The 20,934-nt window shown below is 41.3% G+C and overlaps 1 protein-coding gene and 1 long non-coding RNA gene across 2 annotated transcripts; both read left to right on the top strand.

Annotated features, from left to right (window-relative positions):
• The first annotated feature begins 2,820 nt into the window (after positions 1-2,820).
• On the top strand, positions 2,821-8,281 carry LOC148120638 (uncharacterized). The gene is made up of 3 exons (XR_015739147.1): positions 2,821-2,918; positions 7,079-7,306; positions 8,172-8,281. It is a non-coding gene; the product is annotated as an uncharacterized LOC148120638 (long non-coding RNA).
• An 800-nt stretch (positions 8,282-9,081) lies between these two features.
• Positions 9,082-18,870, top strand: LOC148120637 (uncharacterized). The gene is made up of 10 exons (XM_087911221.1): positions 9,082-9,381; positions 9,550-9,660; positions 9,827-9,943; positions 10,923-11,039; positions 11,212-11,412; positions 12,835-12,893; positions 13,201-13,286; positions 13,631-13,805; positions 13,905-13,991; positions 15,142-18,870. Exons 1-9 carry the CDS (start codon positions 9,252-9,254, stop codon positions 13,962-13,964), a joined length of 1,056 nt encoding a protein of 351 aa, XP_087767347.1. The 5' UTR covers positions 9,082-9,251; the 3' UTR covers positions 13,965-13,991; positions 15,142-18,870.
• The last annotated feature ends 2,064 nt before the right edge of the window (positions 18,871-20,934 follow it).

Here is a 20,934-nt window from a genome sequence, read left to right as displayed (position 1 = left end):
GTCACACCATGGCTATGTTCTGCCTGCTGGATGAACAATCACCAGACAGCCAGGGCCATCCACATAAGAGCACAGTAATAATACTATATTTTAATCTTTTCAGTCCATTGGAGAGGCATCCATTAATGAAGCTGTCCCTCAGAGTTGTCTGTTAGAGGAGTTCCCTGCCTACCCTTGCCCAGAATTCTCTGTTCCCACTGTAATCTTCAGTGACATCTCAATTGGCACATGGTCTCTAGAAATCCACAATCCCATAGTGATGGTCCTTCCTCCATGTGCCAATAGTCTTCTCTGCCTTTGATCCTTTCTGATGTACCAATGGTCCTTTCTCCATGTGCCAATGGACCCCTCTCTGTATTTCAGCAGTCCATCTTCCCTGGGTCAATGTCCTTCTTGTCACAATCACTCTTCCATGTGTAATGAACCAGGTCTCTGTGGGAGATGCCCCCAAACACACACACAATGACTCTGGATACAACTATCCTTGTTTTCTCTTCCATCCACTCAGTTGTAACTCACCAGTGTCCTCACAGTATAGCCTTATAAAGGACACATGTATAACTCTGTTTTTTCTTTCCAGGCAGGAGACCCTTGCATTAGAAAAGACATTGACAGACATTTCGCCCGAAAGGATACATAGATAAGTATATGGGAAAATTATTATTTACTATTACAAATGTAATTATAATAACAAAATAATGTGTGTAAAGCATAAATAATTGTCCAGTGAGACACTGCCCATGCAGTGAGCCACGTCCCTCATCCACTGCTGATGAGAGCAAAATGCAGACTTCTGTAGAGCAGAGGACAGCAGGGCTTACAAATGAACCTGCACTGCACTGCTGCAGCTTAATTTGCAAGGTCCCAGGACACGCGTTAGAAGCTTGCTCAAGCCTTCTGGGGGAAATGGGACACTTAAGAAGTGGGGTCAACTTGGAGGTGCTAGGTCCTTGATGAGGCTGATTCCGGGTGCCTTTGAAGGGGCTGTGGTGTCCTCTTTGTCTTACATTCCAGCCATCATGAGGCAAGCATTGTGGCTACCTCACAGTCCCTGCACTCATGGATTGCCTCACCATGACAAGACGGCCAAGCAATCATTAACTTATGTCCTCAAAATTGATAGGAAATGAACCCTTTCTAGTTTTTCATTTTGCAGTAAAGGGGATTGAACTCAGGGCCCCGTTTGCTAAGGAAGTACTCTACCACTGATCTACACCTCCAGCAGCCTATCCTCTTTTCTCTGTAGTGTGTGTGTGTGTGTGTGTGTGTGTGTGTGTGTGTGTGTGCGTGTGTCGCGGTGTGTGGTGTGTGTGTGTCTCATGATGTAATGTGGAGGTCAGAGAACATCTTGTAGGCATTGGATCCCAGCTTCCATCACGTGGTTTCTGTGGACCGACCTCAGGTCATCAAGCTTGTTCCAAGGGAAAGGTCATCAGGATGCTTGGCAGCAAGCGCCTTTACCAGCAGAGCCAGGTTGCCTGCCCACCTACCCTCTTTTTCAACAGACAGTCTTGGGTATTTTGTTTCATTGCCAGAAGGAGGCTAACCCATGTTTGGACACATATGATCTTGGAGTAGTCGAAAGAAATTAACTATTGATTCTTGCAAATACTTAGATGGATTTGAAATGTTGCTGAGGAACAATATACATCCTGCGTTATAGATTTTCTCCTGTTATATAATACTCTGATAAAGAAAAATATCCCAATATTATGGAGTTGCAGATTTTCAGGTCCAAAAGAAACTCAAGACAAATGGCAATATGTGGTTCCTATTAGCATAGCAAAGCACATGCTGGCCTCCAGGGGCACTCAGTACCTGTGGCTCTTCTCACCCCACCCCTACCCAAAACTTCTTAAGTTCCTGGGCTTCCTACCCTCCCTTCCTATATAACCCTGTCATTGCATGCTATCACTCCCTTGGTCATCTTTTGTTTTCTTCTCCTCCTCTCTGAAGGTCTCCACCTCCCGTCTCCTCTCATGGCCTGGTCCAAATGCAGGCCATGCTTAGTCTACTGCTTTCTCTCCCTGCTCTGAACTCTTCCAGACGCCTCTGGCTGTGCTCTCCCTCATCTCAACAAGATACCCTTTCCCTCACAACCATACCTTGGAGTTTCTGTGTCCTCACTTTATACACAGATGGAATTAATGGTTGACAGATAAATTGGGTGGGGGAGAAGAATTCTTTAAGAGGGAACCATGATGACTCCTTGTTGTGGGATTGGGTACATCTTGATAGAGATCACAAAAGCACATGAGACATACAACTGCACAGAACTAAATACACAGACAAAAGCAGCAGCATGTAAATATAGGAAACCCACGGAAGGTTTGTGACCAATCTCCATCTCCCTGGGGTACTGAACTGGTCATGAATGTTCTTATCATGAGGGAGAATTTGGAAAGGGGATGTACGATCTCTAGGTATCAACATATAAGATTTTAAAGGTGACTTGATTATAGAATGCTAGTAACTAAAAACAAATAACATAAGAAAAGAAAACAAAATAAACTTGGTGAGTAGCTTTGTACGTCAAAGAGTCAATTCTTGATCTTGTGATTTCTAAATTGACTTTCCCAGGAAATTGCTTTTTTTGTAATCTTGAAAGATTTGATAAGGAACAAGGTGAAGTACAAAAAGAAGACAGCAGTGAGACAAGAGAAGATCACTTGAGTGTCCAGAGGGACTGCCACCCCTTTATCCCAGGTGTCCGTAGCCTATTCCTTGGGTGCGTTTCTTTCATAAACGAGAGAGTAAGTTCTGGTGGAATGGTGTGATGTCATCAGTGTCTTCAGAATGTTTGAGCTCACTTAGCTACAGCCAGTGCTCTCCTCACATTTGTGAGACTGAGCCCTGGCTAAGCTCTGAGAAAGCCATGAGGAGCTAGATCTTGAGGGAGCTGAGCAGGTGCTCAAATGGTGAGTGTCAACCAATGCCAAGCTAGACTGAATGTCAGGGTTCAACTACATCCCTTCAGAGAGAATAGAAAGTGTGTCAAGATGCCCTGGTGATTGGATGGAATGGAAACAGGTTTTAGAGCAAGGAAAACAGAGACATAATGTGAACAAAAGGGAGGATAAAGTGAAAGCGGGGAGGATGATCGAGGGGAGTCTTGTCTACCAATGACTGTCCTTGATAAAGAGGCACAAGAAAGATGACGTGGGCCACATAGATGTCAGAGCAGGTATGTGCCCATCATCCCTGGACACTGAGGTCTCTTTATTAAGAGCCAGTGGCAGCCGAGTGAATACTTGCCACTCTGTCCTCAAAAGGAGATCAATTCCTGAGTAATGGTCAGTAAGCAGCCAGGATTTCCGCTGAGGCCACATCTATGATTACTGAGATGCTTCTGTCCTCACAGATACCCAGGAGAGCAACCTGCAGGCCTCAAGCACAGCCACCTCTGGTGTTTTATAATGTTTTGGTAGCATCATATTGCTTATACATGTTTGTTATAATATTTCTACTACATTTCTATTATGTTAATTTGGATATATTATTTGAATCATAATGGTTTTGTTACATTATTTTTATGATAGTGTTTAAGATAAGTTATTTTGTTTATGTTATTTTTGTTACAAAACTTTAATTATTATATCTGTTTATATTATTTTGCTAATAATTTTCTTTGTATTATTTTCATTGTAATGGTTGGTGATCTTATTTGTTTAGGTTATTTTGATTGTAATAAATTGGTTATATTATTTAAATTACATTATTAAATTACATTACATATTACATATATACTATTTTCATTCTAAAATTTTATGATAATATTTCAGTAATACTGTCTTGGTTATATTATTATGCTTACAATGTTTGGTTCTAACATTATATGGTTTATATTATTTGTGTTACGACATTATTTGTATTAATAAAAGTGAATTACTTATTAGAAGGGCTCAGACTGACTCAGAAAGCAAAATCCAGTTCATAACTATTTGAGAGATAAAAAATGATTCCAACGGGTTAAAAGCAACATTGACAGCCAAGCATGGTGGTACATGCCTTTAATCCCAGGACTTGGGAGGCAGAGGCTGGAGGATCTCTGTGAGTTCGAGGCCAACCTGGTCTACAAACCTAGTTTCAGGACAGCCAGGGCTGCTACACAGAGAAACCTTGTCTCTGGAAAAAAAAAAAGAGCAAGTTGAGGGAGCAGCTGGCACATCAGGACTGCAAAGGAAAGAACCCAGGTTCAGAACTCCACCAGAGACTGTAAAGGACACAGGGAGAGAGAAAAGTCTCTCCATCTCAACTCCTGGGAATCAGGAGGGTAGCTAGGCATTAAACCACATTCATCCACACAAATTCATCTAAACTAGTTTGATTGAAAATAAGAACATGAGAGGTTATTACTATACCTAAATTCCATCTTCTACTTCAGAGCCATAACAATAAAAAAAAACAAAAACAAAAAACCAGCCTGGCACCTGTACAAAACACACAGGTTGATAAAACAGATGGCCCACGTGTAAGTACACATGGGTTTTTCTGTGTGTTTGGTGGCTGCACAAAAATCTACTGATATTTTAATTATCATATGAGGCCCCATGACCCTGCACTCAGTGTCCCACCACCCACTCAGGACACAGCCTGGTGGGGCATCTGGTGCCGCAACCTGACTCTGCTTTGAACACATATGTAGTTTAAATTAAGTCTCTATTGTTCTATTTACCAACAAAGAGTAGGAAGTCAGATGTGCAGGTGAAAACCTTCTAGATCAGAGAAGCCAAGAAGCAACCAGCTGACCTTGTTTTTTGGTGGGAGACATAGAAAGAGAAATGTCTCTTCCTTTGGCACAGGACCAAAAGGAAGTTCAAAGTGTATTTCCTGCCCTTCCTTGCTGGTGCATCTTCTCTATTCAAATTGTTGGCTTCTCTGTGGTTACTCTCAGCTATCACTGGTCCCTCCCCCTGACCGAGGTAAACTTTACTGACAGTCTGGACTGTCACAATACTATCAAAATATGGCACAACATTTCTCCCCTTTTGTCTAAATAAAAAGGAAAGATTTTTGAACTATAACATAGCAAAACTATATACAATAATTACTATGATCAGGGAAGAATTATGTTTACAATATCAAGTCTGTTTATGGCAATTTCAGAGAAATGGCTCCATTATCTATCATATGTTTTGAATCTATAGTTCTAAACTATATTGTATCATAACTTGTACTACCATCCTAAATCTATAATTTAGACCTAAACACATCTTTTTAGATAAACAACTTGGATTTTTATGTTTTGCAACCTTATAAAATTTACATCTCTTATGTAAGCTTTTTTCTGAATTTATAACCAGGAAAACTGTAACTATAAACTATCTAGTCTTCAACCCCATTAAAAAACTGAGAATGATATATTACCTGAGTAAACAGGAAGTACAGAGCAAGTACTATCCAAAAACTACAGAAATGACAGAAACAATTGGCTGTCTTCAGTAATACTGGAACATCCATCTTCAGCCTACAAGCCTAGAATATCTGACAGAATTTTTTATAAAACAGGAATTTTGAAGGAATGTCCTACCTTGTCTTCACAAAGTTCAGCAGTCATTTTCTTTTGTATCATCCTTGTCCAATTTGGATACCATAGTGCAGCAGTCGAGGCAATTTGTCCAGTGTCCTAATTTGTCACAATGAAATCAAACTCCATATGAAGGTTCTTCTATACCCATCATCCTTTCTTGAAGTAAACTGGAGCTGCTAGAAGCAGCCATGGCTCCCTGTTATGAGAAGCCTTAGGTTATTAAAACATCTCAAATGCCATATTTTGTAAGTCTCTTAAGGGGTTTAAGATCATCTATCCAATATGTGAACACACACACACAAGTTATGTCCAACTAAGGCATGAATTCCTCTGCAGACACTCTGTCACATATGTTGGTGATATTCACAAAGTCGCTGGGGAATAGTCAAGCAACTGGATCTTTTATAGGAAACTTAAAGAAAATTCCTACCTATTTAACATGTAAGATGGTAACATTTTTATAACTTTAATATGCCTGCCTAATCACATAGGTGTGCCCTCTGCAGGGGTCCTACACTGTCCAGGGATTTCTACACTGCAACTGGGTGGCAAAGGTGCTACACTGCTACACTGCCCCAATAGGAGCACACTAAGTCACTTTAAACATGTTCACAGGCCACCTGAGAGCCTGACCAGTTCTCATGGACCTTTGCAGGTAACAAATAAGGATGCCTGCAGTCAGTCCTTCCATGGACACCAGGGTACCTGGATAAGAAAATGACATTATGTTGTGTTAGTACAGGAACCAAGGATTCATGAAAGAAAAATCATGTTTGATCAAAGAAGACCCCCTGGGAAATCTCCAATAGGAGCCCAGATGTCTGAGTTCTACATCTAGAACAGATTCAAGACTGCTGCCTGAGATGATCAAGCTTCACAGGATACTCCAATCATGACTTGCTCATAATTATAAATTTTCTTTAGGTCCCCATAATATTATCAGTGCCCCCAATCAACAAGAAGTAGACTTAAAATCTATGCCCACATTCCCAAAAAATAGACTATGTTTATTTTCCTCTGTTTAGAGTGTTGGTTACAAGTTGTTATGGATAATGATCAGGAGAAAAGTTAAAAAAAGATATTGGATTCAGTGTTCTTGTTTTTTTTTTAAAAAAAAGGGTGGGGGGAAGTGCTGTGGGACAATGGTCTTTTATTCTGTTACTTGTATTATTTTTAATAAAATGCCAATTGGCCAGTAGCCAGACAGGAAGTAGAGGAGAGGCAACAAGATTTCTGGGAAGAATGAAGTTTAATTTTAGAGTGATCCAGACTCAGAGGAAGCAAGAAATGACTGCCTTGCCAAATAAAGTACCGAGCCATGTGGCTAACATAGACAAGAATAATGGACTAATATAAAAGTTAATAAGAAGCCTGATCTAATGGACCAATCAGTTTACAATTACAAAAAGGAAAGAGAATCATGATGGTTCCTTGTGAAATATTCAATATGGAGTCTTAATATTAATTAGGTTAGTAGCTTGGGCTTGTTACTAGCTAACTCTTACATCTAAATTAACCCATATTTCTTATCTGTGCTATGCCTCATAGGTTGATATCTAGTCTCAGTACACCATGCCCGTCTTGCTTCTCTCTGTATCTGCTGGAAACTCCTGACTCCACCCTTCTTCCTCCCAGCAGTGTGAGTTTGGCTCTCCTGCCTAACCTTGTCCTGTTCAGGTATTGGCCAGTCATCTTCATTATTTAACCAATCAGAGTCATACATATTCATGGTATATACAAGGATTATTCGACAGCATTTCACCATTATTGTCTAAGGTGGGTTTTAACCTTAACATGGTAAAAGTATATATAACAAAACAGTCATTAAGTAGGAACAACAGTTACAATAGACAATTCATTTGTACTTGGCAAAATAAGAGAAAATATTCTATTATTTATCGAATCTTTATGACTTTAAACATTTAAACATAATTTAACTATTATTATAACTACAGAAAACTTTAACTATGGCTATTCAGTCTTCAACTCTGTCAAAGACCCCAGAATGGTGAACTCTTGTTTAACACAGGGATATTTGGAAGCATGGACAGTTCATCCTATGTTTTTCTGAAAAGTTGAAACATCCAACTTTGGCCTACAGGTCTAGCATATCTGACAGACATTTCTGAGAAGGAATAAATTTGAAAGGATTGTCTTACCTTGTCTTGGCAAAGTTTGGCAGATGCCTTGTTTTCTGTCCTACTGGTCCAGTTTGGGAAGTACACTATTAGGAATTGAGAAAAGGGCAATTTCTTTGCCCAAGTGCCTAGATTTTGCCATGAAGAAAACAAATTCCATGTGGAATTATTCAATGTTCATCATCTTCTCTGAAATAGATTGGTACTGCCAGAAACAGACATGTATCACTGTCAAGAAACGCTGTCAGTTACAAAACATATTAAATACCATATTCTGTAGGTCATTGAAGATCAACCATTTATCTAAATATATCTGTATATGACATTGAAAATATACGTAATATGACTTTAAGTTTGACTATTAAAGGCTATTAATCTGTATTTTTAAGTATACATTAATTTTAAATGAGTTACACAGCACAATACACCAAACAACAATAGAAATATACATATACTACAGCAAAAAATAACTTTAAACTTGTATCAATATACCAAAATCTAAGGAAAAAGAAGAAGTCTATAAAGATGGTAGCAGTGGGAAAAGAGAAGATCATTTCAGTGTCCAGAGGACACACCAGTCCTATACTCAGGATGTCCATGGACTGCTCCTTGGGTATGTTTCTTTAATAGATCAGAGAATAAGTTCTGGTGGAATGGTGTGATGTCATCAGTGTCTGCAGAATGTTTGAGCTCACTTGGCAACAGCCAGTCTCTCCTTACAGTTGTGAGACTGAGATCTGGGTAAGCTCTGAGAAAGCCTGTAGGGTCAAGAGCTTGAAAGAGTAGAGCAGGTGCTCACACAGGTGAGTGTCACCCTATGCCAAGCTAGACTGAATGTCAGGGCTCAACTACATTCCTTCAGAGAGTCTTAGAGCTGTGTCAGAGATTCCCCTGGGAGTCTCCAGATGGACAAAGGTGATATGATGAGAATGGAAACAGGTTTTAGTTTAAGGGAAACAGAGGATAGGGAGAAATGTAAACAAGGGGAGATGAATAAAAACAGGGAGGATGTTTAAAAAGAATCTTGTCTACCAAAGACTGCTGTTAAGACACAGCCATAAGGGAGATGATGTGGGACACAGGATCTATACGTTTAAGGAGATTTAACTACCTATGAATGTATAGTGGTTCATAGATATATAGAAAGAGGGATGACAAAGAAAACAGGTGTGTGAAGTCATCCAGCCTGACCCTACTGGAACATGACTGATGCTCAGTAGCCATTCTTACCATTGGAAAATCTAAGCAAGTCTAAGACACACACTAAGCAAGTCCAGAAATTACCTTTTGATGTATAAGGCAGTCAAATGAACGTCCTTACCTCACAGATTACAAAGACTAAGTAGGGACTTCTTTATGTACTGATGAAATTCTAATTCCATAAGGAATCAATAATTACGGGTTATAGTTCTATGGTAGAGAACTTCCCCAGCATGTGTGAAACTCTTATGTACAAATCCCATCACCACAAAAAAAAAATCTTCTATCATTAACCATGTAACCACTATTACAACTTTTTTTATTATTTTGTTTTAGAAAAGTAATACACAGAAATAGCCTGGGGTTGGAATCAGGGTGGGCCCATGTCTTGCTTGGGAAAGCAAAGAAGACAGGATTCCTTTATATCTACAACAGCTGCCTCAGACACCACACGGAAGCTTCATAACACAATGAAAGGTCAAAAGAAAAAAGGACATGGGAAAGCAAAAACAGGTGTGTATGATCCTTGGTGCTGGAACGCTTGTCCCCATATGAATGAAGGATGAATCAGCATGACCATGGCACCTAGACCCTTTTCCCCAGCTCCCAAGTCAAGTTCTATAGAAGCACGACAATGGTGTCCTGGTGAGGAAGAGGTAACTTCTTATTTACCTTTTATAGCTATGTCAGACAGAAGATCAGAGATGTCAACTCTTGCCACAAAGGAGTCCTGCAAACAAAATGACACAGGGAAGGAGGTGCATGATGATAGTATTTGTTTGGCAAAAAAAGGTACACAGGAACTCTTTCTAAGCCACCTTTGTAGATGGAAGTTAGGGGACAAACTTCTTAGATATCTTCAGATGGTACATGCAAACTCCACAATGTGTGTGGGAAGGGAAGAGCCCAGCACTGGCAAAGCAGGCCCGGCTCATGTGCGGGTCTTCTCTTCCTGCAGCTCTACAAGCCAGCAGCATTAGGACTGCCGTGGATGGCTCTGCAGGGGATGCCCCTGACCACAACTCCAAAAAGAACAAAGGACAAAGAGAAAGAAAACTGGAAAATGTCATGACCAGTATGTGCCTACATGTCCCTTGACATTCATGTCCCAGTATGAGTGAAACAGCCTGCCTACCATGAAGAGTCCCTCCATCTTCCCAAACTGTTCAAAATCAAGTTTTGCAGGGCCATAGCAAAGATGTCCTCGTGAGTCAGGACATTATTTCCTTGGTCACCTTTGTAGCTATGGTAGATAGAAGACCAACAGATTCCTCTGTCTCCATAGGGGTTTCCTGTAGACACAATGATCCAGAGAAACAGGATCCAGAGAGTAACTGGTGTTTGGCAAAGAATAGTACATAGTAACTCAATTTCTAGTCTCCTCTGTGGATGAGTGAAAGCCATCTCTTGAGACTTCATCAGATGTCACATGGGATTATGAGAAGAGAAGAACTCTGCCATGTCCAGGTTGTCCCTCTTGTGGTCATGTGAGGTCTTCTCTTCCTGCAGATCCAGAAGACATCATTCTTATCTCCAGTGTTGACTCTCCAGGGGGTGGCCCTGAGCAGAGACCCATAAACAACAGTGGGCCAAGAAAAAGGAAACTGGAGAATGTCCTGACCGGTATGTGTCTGCATACCTGTTGACATTCATGTCCCAGTATGAATGAAACAGCATGGCCACTATGCAGAGTCCCTCCATCTACACATGTTGTTCAAAATCAAGTTCTACAGGGCCATAGCAAGGGTGTCCTGGTGAGCCTGGACATCACTTCCTTGGTCACCTTTGCAGCTATGGTAGATAAAGATCAACGAATTCTTCTGTCTGATAGGGGCTTTTTATAGACAGAATGATCCAGAACAAGAGGCACCAGAGATCATCTGGAGCTTGGCAAAGAACAGTACATAGTAACTCAATTTCTAGTCTCCTCTGTGGATGAGTGAAGGCCATTCCTCCCAGACTTCTTCAATGTCACATGGAATTATGAGAAGGGAAGAACTCTGCCATGACAGGTTGTCCGTCTTGTGGTCACATGAGGTCTTCTCTTCCTGCAGATCCAGAAGACAACATCATTCTTATCTCCAGTGATGACGCTCCAGGGGATGGCCCTGAACAGCAGGCCAAGAGCAAGAAAGTCCAGAAGACAAAGTCACAGGCGGATGTCAAAGCAGGTATGTGCCCATCTTCCCTGGACACTGTGGTCTCTGTTTGAAGAGCCAGTTGCAGTCAAGTGACTACTTTTACTCTGTCTTCATGAAATGAACAATTCATGAGTAATGATCAGGAAGTGGCCAGGATTCTCACTGTCCATCCACACTTACTGAGAAGATTCTGTACCCACAGATACCCAGGAAAGCAGACTGCAGGCCTCAGGCACATCCACCTCTGAAGCCACCCCTGGAGTTGCCTCAGAGCTGAAGTTCCCCAGGAGGAAGAAGAGGAACATATGGACTGTGGACCATATCGAGGGAACAAAACTCACAGTAAAAAAGAGAAGACTCAGTTACCGGCCTGAGGATCTTGAAGCCTTCTACCGAATTCTGGGTGGGTTCTCTGAACTCAGAATTGGACTCAGGATTGAATACTTAGGGCCAAGTCTCAAATTGAGAATAGGGTGTAGGGAGCTGTACTTAAAACCTCCCCAGAATGCTCATGGGTCTCCAGGTAACACAGATGAAGGCCCACTTGTTTTCTGGAGCTTTCTCCTTTCTCTGACAAGTCCTTAGAGAGGAGAAACCAGGCTCACATGTGGGTATTGAAGTAATGGTGCTTCTCTACTCATAGACCAAGTTCAGGACTCAAGATGGTAGAGACTGGAGAATGAGGAAATGTCACTCAACCTTGCTTTGGTCATGCACTAGCCGGGAGTCACCAAAACAAAACAAAAAACTAAACATTTGCAAAATAAATTTGCTCTTAGCTCTTGACAGCTTCACAGGAAAGGTTCAGAAGGCCATGGCACCTAGAGGTGGGACAGCAAGAAGGCAGGAGATCTCTATGGCACTAGTAAGGCACAGAAGGTCTCTCTAGGTGGTATCAGGTCATAGATCTGGGACCAAGTGTGGCAGATTGTGAACAACACCCAGGTGCTCTACCCAGTACAGCATCTACCAGTCACAGGCAGTTGTTTACTTTGTGTTAAATGAATTAAACAGATGATGTACGTTCAGTTCCCTGATCTCATCAGTTGTGATTCTGTGTTCAGGGCCTACACGTGGCTGTGGGTTGTCATACTGGATGGTAGAGGACAGGATGCCCTAACACCTTGAGAACTCTCTCAGACAGAGCCCTCTAGGGGTCAGGGACATTGCAGAGGACCCATGTGGTGCAAGCACTATTTGCCTGGCAGTCGGTGAAGCACACACAGGACCTCCCAAGGGGCATGTCTTTGTTAGAAAATAGTGCCTCCAGGAAGGACCTCAAAGACAAATGAATTCCTGTGGAGCAGGGGAATCTGGTCTCTACCTCAGAGGGAGAGGAGACCCAGGGTAGTGGGATGTTGGGAGGCTGTGAGCATGGAGCTAGAAACTCTCCATCTTTGCCCAAGGATTCCGTCATCATCCAGAGCAGGGGAACTTGGTACAGTCACAATATGGTAAATGGGAAGACAGTGGGGTAGTGATCTAGGCCCCACATAAGGTTTTGAGTGAAGTAAAATTTAACATTGAGAGACATGTTAAATTCCTTCAGTGAAGAAAAGTATCAAATGCCATCATTGACCAAGCTCAGGAATCAACAACACTAACATCAACACGTAAAAGCAACATGGGTGAGTCAATAACAGGAACAAACTGTGGTTTTGATAGAAAGGTTAAGACCTTAAGAGAGGTCCTGCTTCCTCTCGGTATTCATCTCAGGGGGCAAGGTCTGGAGGCCACACATTGCTGACAAAGATCCCCCCACAATCATACACATGGTTCACCAGATGGGAGGTTCAAGTCTCTCTCATGCTTGCTTTCTTTGCAGAGGATCCTGTGGTCCAGAATTTTTTGGCAGCTGACATTTTCTTCAGGGTGACCGACAAGGTATCTGGAACTTCAAATATTCTGTAGTCACTTCCCTAAGGGATACACAGAAAAGATCAGACTGTACTAGGCCAGGATAACCCAGGACTGCGCTCCAGGACAGAGGCAGCAGAGACATGCTGCCCATCCCTATTATAGCCCCCAAATTCCTTCCTGGTTTTCCAATTAGCTCACTTCCACAAATCAAATGTGTTCCACTCCCCCTTTCTGTGTATAATTTGGAGCTTCAGAAGATCCAGGCCCCACTGAGATTTCCTGCCCTCTTGTCTACTGCCTGCCTTCCCTCACCCGCTCTCTTTCCACACAGTACCTGCTGTCCATGGTGGTGGAGTACTTTGGCCGACTCGGGCTGCCTGGACATCTCTACAACAGGATCCACTTCTTCCTGGCCCTGTGAGCATCACGAGGGAACCAATTTGTCCTCACCCCCATCAGGACTAAGTGTTGACCCTCAGTCATAGAGTAGTTGAGCTGCAAGGGACTACTAGGTCAGGGAGGGAAGAGAAGGTCTTGACATCAGTAAAGTATTAAGAATAAGTAAACAGAAGGTACCTTTTCCTGGGCTGAGAAGTGAATGGGTCCTGCAGGCATTGTACCAGGGTGCCCTGTGATGGTCTAGACCAAAGTTACCCTGCACAGACTGCTTCCCCACCCTGTCTTTAGAACTTCATGCTCCCCCACCTGGCTTCCACTGTCACAGTTAGGAAGGAACATGTACTTCCCCTTTCCTGTGGCAGCTACATCGCCTGTGACATGGAAGAGGATGACCCCATATCCAAGAGGAGCATCTTTCAATTCCTGCTGGGCACAGACACATGGCAGGACTTATACAAGGACTTCCAAAGGCTGCAGGGGGAGTTCCTCCAAGTCATAGATTACCGAGCCTGGCTCACACGACAGGAGTGTGAAGAGGTCTGCCAGGGATTAGCAAGGGGAGGGGGTAGACAGGGTGCTGCCCAGAGAACACGGATGGGTCCATCCTCCTGGGCTCACCTCTCATTTCCCTTTCAGATCCAGAACCAGAACCCACACCACTGGGTCTGGAGCCGGGTGCGACAGAGCGCCCCTTAGGTTCCCAGGCCTGGGGACCATCAGCAGGTTAGTGGAGGTCCTGGCCAGGGGCTCCACATGCAGGGACTAGCCAGGGTTCCTGAAGCTGTAATCTGGTCATTTGTGGACATAACAAGGAGCTCTGCTGCCACCTATCTTGGAGTTTTCTCTTAGAGGGCAACATGTGGGCATGTGAGCACTGCTGAGTTGCAGAAAGTGCTTAAATTCCAATTCTCCAACTGGATTGCATCACAGGACCACGCAATTCATGACGTAAGGTTTCAATTTGCGTGTCCCTTTTTCTTGTGTGTGTGTATGGTTTTTTTTTTTTTAATTAGCAGAAAAAAAAATTGAACTCAACGTTGTCTAGGAAATAACCCCTGTTTGAGCTCTGGTGATATTTGAAAATATATCTAGATGAGAAACACTGGAGTAACCTACTCTGGAGAAGAGACTCTCACCGTGTGGCTCTTAGGAAAGAAAAGAAATTTGAACCTCTGCTCCTAGATTTTGTATGTTTAGCTCCTACATGAAGGGAGGTTCACTGAGCTGGGTCCATGAAAGACATGATCAGGCCACATTTCCATGGACAAATGAAGTCATGGGATCACTAGTCTCTGTAAACAGTGAGAACACTGGGAAAGAAAAGTAGGGAGCAGGCAGGGAATTCCGAGAGCAAGTCCTAACCATGACACAGCAGAAACAACCCTGTCTGGCATCATATGCCAAAGCGCACTTCATTTAGTTGAAATTCCCTTTTCTATTTGGATTTACTCCAAGTGGGGAGAGAACTCTAGTGAAATGCTTAAGTGTCTCTTCTTCCAGGCATATGGTTGTGCTAATTTAACTCACTAAATATCCTGCCATGCTACAGCCCCATCTGTCCCTGCGGATCAAGAATGTCAGTGTAAAGATGACATGAGGGGCCCTGCACTATAAGATAAACCCAGTTTAGTGGAAAGTTTACCTCATCCCCAGCACTTTCCTAAAATGGCAAAACTCACTACATACATGTACACAAGGGATCTCGGGATTCCAAATCCAGTAGCAGTAGTCACGGCTACTTGGGTTTTGTCACTGGAGCCATGAGAAGTGACATGATCTTCCATAGTTTTTTCCACTATGAACTTTTGGTATGATGTACAGGGGTTTGCCTCTATTCTAATGACACTTTCTTTTTCTCTTTTTCTCCTTGTAGCTCCTGCTCACCCCTGCCATTTCCTCCCCTCCACAAGACACAAGAGCTTTTCCCTACGATACAAGTACCTGCAGAATTCCACATTCCACTCCAGGCTCTCCTTATACCTTCAGGATGAAGGATCCAGGAAGAGGATGTACAATGTGAAGCTGGTCAACAACACCTCCAACGGAGCTCAGGCTTCAGGACGGTAGCCTACAGAGGGCTGGCTCTACCTGGACTATCCTTCACTGGATTCCAAAACAACATTATCTTCAGGGATTGAGGACAGAACGCCACAATATCACACAAAGTTCAGGAGTCCTGGACCAGAGGAGGAAGAACTCAAGCCAGTCCAGGTTCTGAGCTGTAGCAGGGGACCTGGAACACAGAAGTGACTGAAGTCAGAGGATAAGGCCAGGTCTGCCTACTCAGCAAGCCCTGTCTGAAGGCGTAAGTCACAAACAATCCCACACCAGTTTGGAATTATGATTAATAGAATGGTTATTTATTCAAAGGGGAAAAAACTTACAGATTACCGTCCCAGACAACAGCCCCTCTGTGCAAACAGGAAAGGAGTCTAGGAGCCGGAAGCAGAGCCGGAAGCCAGAGAGAGAGTGGAGGACAGTCGCTGCTTTTTTAAAGAGAGAGAGACCACGCCCCAATGGGCTGGTATCTCAGCGGCTATTGGCTGAAGGAGCGGAAGGAGCTCCCGCAGCATCTCCTCCTTTTGTTTAAGTAAGAGAGTTCTAAGCCTACTACAAAATTATATACAATAAGTACAAACCTATGAAATTATATACAATAAATACAAATATCCTATTCTAACTAGCTTAAGTCTTGTATAACAAATAACTTGGCCAAGTCATGAGAGGAAAGTAACTACATTTATATAATCTTCAATCCCATCAAAGATCTGAGAAGGGAAATAATGTTACCTGCATAATTAGGAAGTACAATCAAACAACTTCCAGAACATGTACCAAATCACAGAGACAACTGGCTACCTGGGCAAACACCCAAAGTCACGTTTGCAGCGTTGAAGCAACCAACTTTGGCTAAGGCCTGATGTAACTGACATACCATTTTCAAAGGCAAGAAACTTTTCAAAACTATCTTACCCTGTCTTGGCAGGATATGACAGTCCTGTTTTATCCATTTACAGATATTCTGTAACTCTGTCAGTAGTTGAGGAATGGGCATTTCTTTACCCAAAGGTCAGTTCTGGCAAGAAGAAAGGCTCCAGGTGGAGTGTCTTTGGTGCTCAACATTCTCTCGGGAATAGATTGGTGTTGCCAGGAGCGATTGTGTCTCCCTATCACAGAGCTCTGAATTAGATTAAAGGCCATTTTCTACAGCTCTTTGAAGAGGTTGAAGATTATCTATCTATACTGAATATAATCTCTATGTATCTAAAGAACCTGATTAGTCTAATTATAAATGAAACTTGGATGACTATTGATCTATATAATTCTCAATACCTATCTAACTTAAAGACTGAGACAATAAACAACTGTGCAATAAATGAGGACAATATGACCTCCAAATATAAACAATGTGCAAGTATACATTGCAATATGGTAAATATATATATCAATACATAAACAATATATAAGTATCTTAATCAGAGGTAGAAGTGTACAATGCAATATGGTAAATATACATATACCAATACTATATATATATATATATATCAATACATAAAAATGTTTTAAACAGGGGTAGAAGCATGCATGCATAAAATAGTGAACATAATTTAACTTTGTATCAATATATAAGAATCTATACCAATATATTTGTCTAAAAAACAATAACTCACAAGTACAAATCTATTATCCCATAATCCAATTATCCCTCTTTTTTTTTTAAAGATTCCTGCACTTATAAAATTCCTCCCCCAACCCTCAACCGTATACTAATTATAACCAACCCCTAAATGATGGCCCTAAACCCAAGGACAAACTTTACTGGGAGAGGGGACGTCGTTCTCTAGAATTACTTCCAGCTGTCATGGGGGCGACGTTCTTTCTGGGGGATCCTGTGAAAGTAAAATGATGGTTAAATTTCAAGATCAATGTCTTTCAAAATTGCAAATAGTCTCTGAGTATTTTGTGGAGGTCTGGCCAGAATGTTGTACAAGATGTGCACCATTTCAGCTAACCACGTTGGAACCGTCTTGTGCAGCTGGTACCCAAAACAGGTCTTGTAGTAGCGCTATCAGTATCATGACATCATATCAACCAGGTGGAGTTGTTGTTATGGGGCCCCATCTTCTTCCTGGAAACTTCAAATGTCACTGCAGGAAAAACTCATTGTTCGTTGTGGAAAACTTAAACAGTAATCATATAGACATATACAGACATACAAATATTCAATGAAAGACATGATAGATATATTTAATGAAAGGTATGATAGAGAAGAAGAAAAGTAAAGATGTTTTCTAAACTCATATTTCTTTCTGTCCCATATCGTGGCTCTTGACATGAGACAGAAACTCTGAGTTTTTCTTTTAACAACAGGCTTGGAATTAGAGAGGGACTGAGCCAGAGTCCAACTCTAAAACCAGCTCTACAAATTTAGAAATATGATTTAGTATATTTTACTTACAGAACCTATTCAGTTTTCTTGATAGTCCCTATTGGGCCGTTATTGTCCATCTGTCAGTATTCAAATATCCAGGGTCCCTTGAATTTTTCAAAGATGAGTGTTTTCCTGTGGAGATAAGAACAGAACCCTGCCCCATTCTATATGTTTTTCTTACCACCTGTATGAATAAAATCATTGTAGATGAGCTGTCATTTCTCCTTTCCAAGAGGTTTCTCCTCTTCAAATCGAACTTTTATTAATTTTGATGGTATCCACAATTTTTCTTCTCCTGTGGAAACAAGAGAAAAACCCCTTCCCCAACGTAGCACATCTCCTGGCTTCCATTGAGAGGTCAGCATGTCTTTGAAATAAACAGGTTGGTTTAGTTCAGAAGTTTTTTCCATTATCCAATGTCTCTCTGCTGCTGTTGTTCCTTTCTCATTAGCATTAAGAAAATTCAAGGTTAATAAAGCATTATGCAATCTATTTCTGGGGGTATCTTTCGTCCCTTTCTGTTTGTTTAGCATATCCTTTATAGTATGATTTGATCTTTCTATAACTGCCTGACCTGTAGGATTATTTGGTATACCTGTAACATGTTTTATATTATAATAAGCAAAGAAGCGTTTCATTTTCTTAGATACATATGCTGGACCATTGTCTGTCTTTATTTGTGCAGGTATACCCGTGATGGCCATAACTTCCAATAAATGTGTGATTACTGAATCAGCCTTTTCTGAGCTCAGGGCAGTTGCCCATTGAAAACCTGAATACGTGTCTATGGTGTGGTGTACATATTTTAATTTACCAAATTCCATAAAGTGAAACACATCCATCTGCCAGATTTCATTCCTTTGAGTACCCTTTGGGTTACTCCCTGCAGGCAACGGTGTTTGATTATAGAAAGAACAAGTAGGACATCTCTTTATAATGTCCTTAGCTTGTTGCCATGTAATGGAAAACTCTTTCTTTAAGCCTTTACTATTGACATGATGTTTTTTATGAAATTCTGAGGCCTGCAACACGCTTCCAATTAATAATTGGTCAATTTCAGCATTACCTTGGGCTAGACGGCCAGGCAGACCGGTATGGGACCGGATGTGTGTTATGTACATTGGACAAAGCCTATTCCTAATTATATCCTGTACCTGGATAAACAATGAAGTCAACTCTGTGTCATCTGGTATGAATTCAGCGGTTTCAATATGCAAGATAACTCTTTCTGCATATTATGAATCTGTAACTATATTAAGAGGTTCTAAATCCCTTAGCACCATAAGAATGGCATATAATTCTGCCTTCTGGAGAGAATTATAAGGGCTTTGTTCCACCTTACTCAATTATTCTGATTTGTAACCTGCTTTCCCTGATTTATTTGCATCGGTATAAAATGTCCGGGCTCCAGTTATTGGAGCATCACGTACAATTCTAGGAAGAATCCAAGAAGTTCTCTTTAATGAGGTTAAGTCTATCACTTTTGGGATAGTTGCTGTTAATTTCTCCCAAAAAATTAGCTCAAGCTCTTTGCCATGGTTCATTATCTTCCCATAACTTTCTTATTTCCTCAGTAGTAAAAGGCACTATAATTTCTGCTGGGTCTATACCTGCTAGTTGACGAAGTCTCGGTTTACCTTTTATAATTAATTCAGAGACCTTTTCTACATAAGTTTTTAATTTTTTACTTAGTTTATGAGGTATAAATATCCACTCTAAAATAACATCTTCCCTCTGCATTAAAATCCCTGTAGGAGAAATTCTGGAAGGCAGTATGACTAGAATGGAACTAAGATTCGGGTTCACCCTATCCACATGTGCCTCCTGTAATTTTTCCTCAATCATTGTCAGTTCCTTTTCTGCTTCAACTGTCAATTTTCTGGGACTATTCAAATCCTTATCACCATCTAAGATTTTGTTTAAATGACCTATTAGATCAGGTGTTATCCCAACAGCTGGTCGTAGACTGGAAATATCTCCTAACAATCTTTGGAAGTCATTAAGAGTCTGTAACCAGTCTCTCCTAATTTGTGCCTTTTGTGTTCGAATTTTCTCTAACCCTATTCTGTAACCTAGGTAATTAATAAAATCTCCTCTTCGAATCTTTTCAGGGGCAATTTGTAATCCCCACCTAGGCAAGACTTTCTTTACTTCTTCAAACATACTTTCCAAAATATCTTTATTTGAATCAGATAATAAAATGTCATCCATGTAATGATAAATTATGGACTTGGGAAATTGCTTACGAATTATTTCCAATGGCTTATTAACAAAACATTAACACAATGTGGGACTATTGAGCATCCCCTGGGGGAGGACAGTCCATTGATATCTCCTAGTAGGCTGAGAATTATTATAAGTAGGCAGTGTGAAGGCAAATTTTTCTCTGTCCTTTTCTTGCAAAGGTATAGTGAAAAAACAATCTTTCAAATCAATAACTATAAGAGGTCATCCTCTTGGTAATAGAGAAGGCAAAGGAATTCCAGATTGTAGAGGACCCATAGGTTGAATTACCTTGTTGACAGCTCTTAGATTTGTCACCATTCTACATTTACCAGATTTCTTTTTTACAACAAACACAGGAGAATTCCAAGGGCTGGTTGATTCTTCAATATGGTTAGCATCTAGTTGCTCTTGTACCAGCTGTTCCAAAGCCTGTAATTTATCTTCAGCTAGAGGCCACTGCTTGATCCATATTGGCTTCTCAGTTAGCCATTTTAAAGGTAGGGCTGTTGGTACCTCTAAAGGTTTGCTATTGGCTGTATGTTCTTGTACAGCCTGAATGGCTGGTGACCTTTTCCCATACTACCTCATTATATCCTTCCCAGAATTGTGAGTTCCTGGAACTACAGGAATGTTAGTCTGGGTATTCCATTGCTGTAGCAGGTCACAACCCCATAAATTTATTGCAATATTGGCTATATATGGCCTTAGTATTCCTATTTGCCCTTCAGGCCCTATGCATTCCACCCATCTTGTGCTTTGTTTTACACAAGATAGGGTTCCAATTCCCAGGAACTGAACATCTACCTCTTGAAGAGGCCAATTTGGATTCCAAGATTCTGGAGTAATGATACTTACATCTGCACCTGTGTCTAATAAGCCTTCAATAAAAATGCCATTTATACAGACTCTTAGCTTTGGTCTTTGATCGTTAATAGAAGTCTGCCAAAATATATGTTTACTCTGTCCTACTGAGTTTTTTGACTCATTCTCCACATGTAATTCATCATT

This window comes from Myodes glareolus, chromosome 10 (genome assembly GCF_982192425.1).
Source record: "Myodes glareolus chromosome 10, mMyoGla1.1, whole genome shotgun sequence".
Taxonomy (NCBI): Eukaryota; Metazoa; Chordata; class Mammalia; order Rodentia; family Cricetidae; genus Myodes; species Myodes glareolus.
This window is presented reverse-complemented; position numbering and strand designations above follow the sequence as displayed.

Bases quoted from the DNA above. Each gene is read 5' to 3' on its own strand.
- LOC148120637 (XM_087911221.1), top strand. From the start codon at position 9,252: ATGTCTTGCTTGGGAAAGCAAAGAAGACAGGATTCCTTTATATCTACA. The intron at 11,413-12,834 runs GTGGGTTCTCTG...CTTTCTTTGCAG, and splicing joins AGCCTTCTACCGAATTCTGG to AGGATCCTGTGGTCCAGAAT. The intron at 13,287-13,630 runs GTGAGCATCACG...TTCCTGTGGCAG, and splicing joins ATCCACTTCTTCCTGGCCCT to CTACATCGCCTGTGACATGG.